At 33.3% G+C, this 6855-nt stretch overlaps 1 protein-coding gene across 3 annotated transcripts; it reads right to left on the bottom strand.

Annotated features, from left to right (window-relative positions):
* Positions 1-1404: 1404 nt before the first annotated feature.
* Positions 1405-6528, bottom strand: LOC101514791 (uncharacterized). Of its 3 annotated transcripts, none has more exons than XM_004498774.4 (9): positions 6080-6525; positions 5642-5845; positions 5335-5392; positions 5044-5106; positions 3704-3779; positions 3227-3342; positions 2654-2743; positions 2437-2568; positions 1405-1742 (listed from the first exon to the last, which is right to left on the bottom strand). In XM_004498774.4, the coding sequence occupies exons 1-9, from the start codon at positions 6427-6429 to the stop codon at positions 1608-1610; spliced, it is 1224 nt and encodes a 407-aa protein (XP_004498831.1). In that variant the 5' UTR covers positions 6430-6525; the 3' UTR covers positions 1405-1607. The 3 variants fall into 3 exon arrangements, with proteins under 3 accessions (XP_004498831.1, XP_027189983.1, XP_073224125.1); XM_073368024.1 differs by lacking the exon at positions 1405-1742 and adding an exon at positions 1777-2091 and having other exon boundaries at positions 6080-6528; XM_027334182.2 differs by lacking the exon at positions 5044-5106 and having other exon boundaries at positions 6080-6526.
* Between the last annotated feature and the right edge of the window lie 327 nt (positions 6529-6855).

Below are 6855 nucleotides of genomic sequence, written 5' to 3'. Positions count from 1 at the left end.
TAGATACTTATGCACTTGTTGATGTGAATAGTTGAATGATATCTTGTTTTGAAGATTAATTTTTTTGTGAAGATATATGTTGACCTCGTACAAGGAAGTTACGCTTAGAAGATTTAAGGAGAATTATTTTCAACCGTTATTTGAACATTCTCGCACATAATTATTCTAGAAGATTTGGTTGAAGATTCGTTTTGGAATTAAAAAAGCTTCTACTGTCATATTCTCAAACCGTATATATCAATGTTTATTTTTTGTGAAGATCTTTGTTGACCTCGTACAAGGAAGATACGCTCAGAATTTGCTTGGGACAATATTGAAACCATAAATCATATTATATAAATGGATCAATTCTGAAGAAGAAAACACAACAACTCAGAAAACCTTACGAACACAAAAAAATCTTGAAGTATTCAGTTTCAAAGCAAAGACACTCATTCAATTTATAATATTTAGTGTTTAATGCTATTTTTTAAGTGTGTAATTCATTAAAATCATTCTATTTAGAAGAAGTAACGCAGAACCAAGTTTTACTCCTTTGTAACCCAATCTAGTAGTGGTTATTTTGCCTCAACGACTTATAGGTTTTTCAAGTTGGAAGTTGAGAACACTTGACTTGTAGGATCAAAGTGTTGTAGTGTCTCAATGGTCTATAGGTTTCAAGCTGAAAGTAAAGACTAACTTGTAGGGTCAAGTATTGTAATCCAGGTTCTGAATCAGTGAATAAATCCTTGTATGATGGGATTGGAGGTAGTTGTTACATTTGTAGTAAATCAGTCTGAATTCTAGTGATTTCCCTCTACTCTAATAGTTTGTTTTATCGGTACCTCTATTATGTTATATCTTATTTGTTCTAGTATCCTAAACCATATTTTTGAAAAGAAATTTTTAACAAGGCAAAACACAATTCAACCTCTCGTTCTTGTGTTTTTGCACCTTTAATCCGCTTCACCCACTCCAACGAATATGAACCAAATTCTCTCACGATGTTACAAACTTAGCTCATGTACTGCTTTAATGAAGAGTCGACATGTAGATGTCAATTCCTCCCCTAGATGTGAGTTCTTGGGGAAGATCGGTTTATTCCTCCCCGACATGGAGTCACAACCCTTTCACTCAACATTATCATATCACTAAGGTCAAATTTTGTCCCTACTATACGGATGGATCTTGCATTCAAGCTCACTTCTGCCTTTGCACTCGAGCGTCACTCTCTATCTTGCAGGGATTCTTTAAGGAATTGACTATGCTTCTTAACATGGATTTCCGGAATTCTTCAAAAGAGTCCTAAAGTACAAAACTCCTAAACTATAACTAGGTCAAATTAAAGGCTAGTAAATAATTATAGTAAATGAAAAAAAAAATTAAGACAATAATGTAATGAATGCAATAAAAGATGAAAGTAAATGATAAAAAATAAAAGCAAGATAGATGAATATATTTGTGTTGGATTATTGTGTCTCAGTCAGTTATTTTCTACATTCTTGACTCATCAATGCACATATATATCATGTAAGTGGATGATCTTCAATTATCACCTCCATATTCAAAGTTTCTAATAGCCAAAACTATATTGCATTATTTATGCAATGCAAATCTTCCTTGGCACTTCAATCCTCAAAACGTTTGAACCAATCACTAATGGTTCTGGCAAGGATTCTAGTGTCACTCAAAGAAAGAGATTTGAACCTTTGAGCAACAGCATCTGCTGGAGTATAAAACTTACCCACTTCCCATCTTGGTTCCTAAACACCAAGCAATGAAGAAAAAAAGCAACACAAAATTTAAATGTGTTAGATCAACAACCCAGATTCCATATAAACGGAAAATGCAAACAAAGAACACGAGTTGATCGTGGAGTTCGACCAATTGTGCTTACGTCTCCAATGTAGACTGGCTGCAATACCTTTCTATTACTATTTAATCTTAGGGTTACAGATTACAACTTGGTTTTAAATACTACGGTCCAATTTACTAGATTGCCCTTGGTCCGTAAGAAAGGGAGGTTTGCCCCTCGCACCCTTCAATTGTTGCCCAACCAACGTTTGGGCCCAAAGGCCATCCGCTCGAGCAACTTGCCCGGTTATCAGTAAACTATGAGCCATAGCCAACAAAATGAAATGAAACATAAGGCTTCTATAAGAAGTAATCATTAAAGAATATCAATATAAATAATTTTTTTCTTAGCAAAGGATAATCACACCTAACACAACCAAACAGGAAAAAAATACAAAAGTGTATGAAAATTCATTCTTCCTTCCATCAAATTAGATTCTCAAAGTGATAGAAAAATTCATTTTATTTGAATTTTTTCTTTACATGGAGTTAATCACAAATAGTGCTAACCAAACCAAGATTGGAGTTAAATCTATTAGTCACTGCCATGATTATTAGACACTACAAAAGTATGGAATAAAGGAGGATGCAGAAAAGTTTTACCTGGATGCATGGTGTGATGTGATTACCACTCAATTCTACTTTTTCTACCGTCCCGCCAAATGACTCCACACGAGGCTTGAGTGTTTCTTCAAGAATATTTGTCTCATCGATTGTGTCGAAATTGAATTTCACCTAAAGAGACAAAAAGAAAAACAAAATCAAACACATCTTACCAATGCTAGCCATCTTTCAAAGTAAGTTTTGTGGTTAGACAAACCAATAATGTGTGTTTGACATTGTATGAACTTTTAAAGCAATCGCGATTTTCAGATGGTGTTGGCTTGAACTCTGAGACTCCTTGTGAAACCTGACAGAGAGATATATATACATACTCATCAAGAAGAAAATATATACATACACACACAATCATTAACTTGTAAAAAAATGAATTTTAAGCATCATTGTGTAAGTTGCCATGAAGACACAGATATTCAACCATGCTCAAATTGGGTTTCATACTTTCCAATCACTATATATCCCCGACGCTTCAAATTGAAGGCGTGTCTAGTGTCTGACACCGACACGTATGTTACACCCCAATCACTTCTATTTTCTCAAATTATTACCAGTGTCGTGTCTCTGTCAGTGTTTCAGAGATCATCATAGATCATGGTCACAAAGATCATCATAAACATTTTATAGATTAACCTAAGGGATTATAAGCATCAAATGGAACCAAAATTAACAGCAAAATTTGACCTCCAAGGTTTTCCCTTTAGCACATACTACTAGTTCCTTATTGAAAATAAATATCATAACATAATCTAAAGAATCAACAGTTAACATATACCTCATTCATTACTAAAGGAAGCTGATCAACAAATTTAGTTAGAGAATTCAAAACTTCCTGTTCACTATCCTGCAGAACTGATCCAACAGCATCCAGCATCATCTTCCATGCATCTCCTACATATGTTGCAGTTGACATGCATAATCATTATATTATATAAAACTATACATACACAAATCCTTATAGTTTATCTATGAAATGAAAAGATAAAACCTACATGTAATCAAACAAACCAATGAACTCCACAAGAATGGTTGAGGCAATAACACAACTATTTCATTTAGATTAACTGATTTTAACATCAGAAATACATTATTAGAGGATCATACAAAGTAAATATGTTTTGTATTCTAACATATTTAGCAACGACGACAATGCTTTCTTTTGGAAAATTTAAACAGTAGGGTGAGTAAGATAGTTTACAAAGCTATAGCAAACCGTTCAGAATTTCAAAACAGGCGCAATTTCAGGAGATACCTGGTGCATTTCTAGCTATTGAGTAAATAGGATTTGCTACGACAACCGGCATCAGCTGGCTGACTGCAGGACCCAACTGCACGACATCAATGCAAAGTTTTAGAACGCAATTGACATGAACAACTTACACGCATGCTTTTTCATATGAAATGTAGTATGAAAGATGAACGATATAAGCCCTTTAAAGAACATTTGTTCGAAACAGCAACTCCAGTTCAAAAGAAAATAGATATGAAAATACGAAGAACAAACGAGATTTGATCACAGAGTTCGGTCAATTGTGCCTACGTCTCTGACTGCAGAGCGGCTGCAATACCTTTCTACTATGATTCAAGCTTACAGTTTACAATACACAACTTGTGTTTAAATACTATGGTCCAGTTTAAAAAATTACCCCCGAACTGGACCAACTTATCAGCCATACCCAACATCTTTACTCCTTAAGGCCATATGAAATTATGTCAGAAAGCATGTTTATTTCAGTGGTTCTGATGCTGTTTAGAATGGCAAGAATGAAGGGAATAGTTGATTCAGTGGCAACAAAATTGAATGTTCTAAATTTCCAGCGAGTTGATGGTATGCTGATAATGCTTATACTAATTGAACTTAATTGAATGTATAAATGTTATATTTCTTGAGCTTACCAGCTGGTTATTATACATGGGATGGGAAAAGGATATAGAAATGGAAACAGAAGCTTATTTAAGCTTACTTAATGGCTTTTCATTTATTTGGACAGATATACAGAATCCTCAGCTATGCTTAATATGTTAAAAAAAACAACGTTGAAGCTTATTCAGGTGTGATTCCAACATATTCATAACAAGTATTTTGTATGGTTAGATTTGTTCCATCACCACCTTAATTACTTTATATAAATCAGTAAATTATCCAAGGTAAATACAAAATTTCAATAAATTGTTTCCAAACAATGAATATTTCTTCAAAGAACATTCTTATTAAAACCATATGTTAAGCAGACAATGTTTTATAACTAAAACCATATGTAACATAATAATCCATCTTCCAAACTAAACTTTAACTTTCATAATGAAACTTTCTGTGGCAAGGTACATATGAAGCATGAATACTGATCCAGACACTGAACACGACACTGACACGTCGACACCGGTAATAATTTGAGAAAATGAAATAATTGAATGTAATATAGGTGTCAGTGTCGTGTCGGATATCAGGACACGCATTCGATCAAAAGTGTCGGTGCTACAAAGTAATCTCAATCACAACCATTAAAATCAATCATTCAATTAAAGTAACCTATAAAGACTCTTAGATAAATTGTAGTGTTAGCATTGAGCAAGTATGAATGTTGTTAATACCTGCTCAAAGTAAGGGACTGCTTCTGTTGCTGGTCTGTTGTTGTAAGCAATTACGGCATTAGCCTTCCACAAGAGATACATACCTTTTCATCACATTCCTTGAATTGATATAACTATAAGTCTATAAGTTTTACTAAAGAAAATTAAGTTTTATAATCCACATTATGCTTCCATAAACTAAAACATGCTTATAATAATTTAATTAATATATAATATTGTATCAAAATCCTTTTTGTTCATAAATAAATAAATACAGTCTTGTACTCCAGTAGCCAGAAAAAATAACCAAACCTTGGGTAGTTTCTCAGAAAATAAGCTTCCTGTGAGTAGTTGAAGAAGTGCACCATTGCTACAAATTCAAATTTTTTTAGAAAAAAAAAATAAAAGTTACTTGACCTTGACTTCATTAGGTTGATACTAAACAAAACAACAACCTAATGGTTCTAAATTGCAGAAAGCACAATTCCAGTCGCAATATAACAGTTTTAGAGGTCTCTGCAACAGTGTTGCAATTGCAATTACTCGACCACATTCCACCACAATATAACAGTTCGCTACGTAACTGCAGTCGCAATTTAAAACCATGTAAAGGGCATACCTATGGCCAACTGAGAAAAGAGGAAGGTCTACAAGCTGAGCAGGTGACAAATTGGCTTGAGGCAACCCATATGTGAGGATTGTATCCAAACAAGTATGAAATCTCTCATATACTTGTTTAGCAGCTTGAGAATGATCAAATGTCACATTGTAAGGCACCACCACAACAAGAAAACCTTCCTTTGCCAAAAACTCTAGTAGATAGCTGCAATTTGCAAAAGCAAAAAATTAAATAAAGAAAAACTTGAATATTATTATTACTACCATACAAAAAGTCAAACTTTACATTGAAAAATCAAAAGGGTAAGACACAATAACTCTATTAGATAGCTACAATTTGCAAAAAGAAAAAATAAATAAAGAAAAACTTGAATGTCAATTACCACCATGGAAAGATTCAAACTTTAGATTGAAAAAACAAAAGGGTGAGAAAGAATACCCATAAGTAAGTTCAGGAATAGCACCAATGAAGGCACCACCAAGGAATTTGATTATAGCCCTAGGATTTGAAGTAGGTGGTGGAATCACAAGACAAGAATCTAAGTTTGTGTACAACTTGCTATTGATTCTCACACTTGTGTTTCTTCCAACATACATATCAGAAGCTATCTTTGTTGTATTTGCCACCATCTTAGTAGACAAAGATTTATATTGGAGACATTTGTTGAATGAAGAACCATTTGGGTGTTGGTGTCTCAAACCATCAAACATAGACAGATACTTAGTATTATTTGAAGAGAGTGTGAATTTGAAATTTGAGGCTAAGATGGAGGAGGTCGCCATTTCCATTGTGAACTGAATGATTAAACTCAATAACCAAGGAAGAACACTATTGGCCTATGCAATTACAAGTGTTGTGGAAAATAAAGTTATAAATTAATTAATTATTTAGTGAACATTTATATATTACTTTTATGATGTAATTGTTAAAGTTATTTCTGTGTGTTGAAGATTTTGCCACGATTTTAAGGCCTCTCCATGTTGCTTGAATTTGAAATTATATGGTTTTATATTTTTTATGATCTGAATTGAATTTCATAGAGTGATTCCTCGTTTGTCTCTTTTTGTTTTTTCGCTCTCAAATATATTATTGGAAGTTAAGATTTTATATTATATTCTAACTATTCGAAATTATAATATCATAAAAAGCTGAAAAAAACACTTGGACTAAATGAATGAGAATATATACATGGGCCTGGCCCATTTTGCAATGGG

Source organism: Cicer arietinum, chromosome 4 (genome assembly GCF_000331145.2).
Source record: "Cicer arietinum cultivar CDC Frontier isolate Library 1 chromosome 4, Cicar.CDCFrontier_v2.0, whole genome shotgun sequence".
NCBI lineage: Eukaryota > Viridiplantae > Streptophyta > Magnoliopsida > Fabales > Fabaceae > Cicer > Cicer arietinum.
The sequence above is the reverse complement of the archived record's forward strand: the minus strand, read 5'-3'. Positions and strand labels throughout refer to the sequence as shown.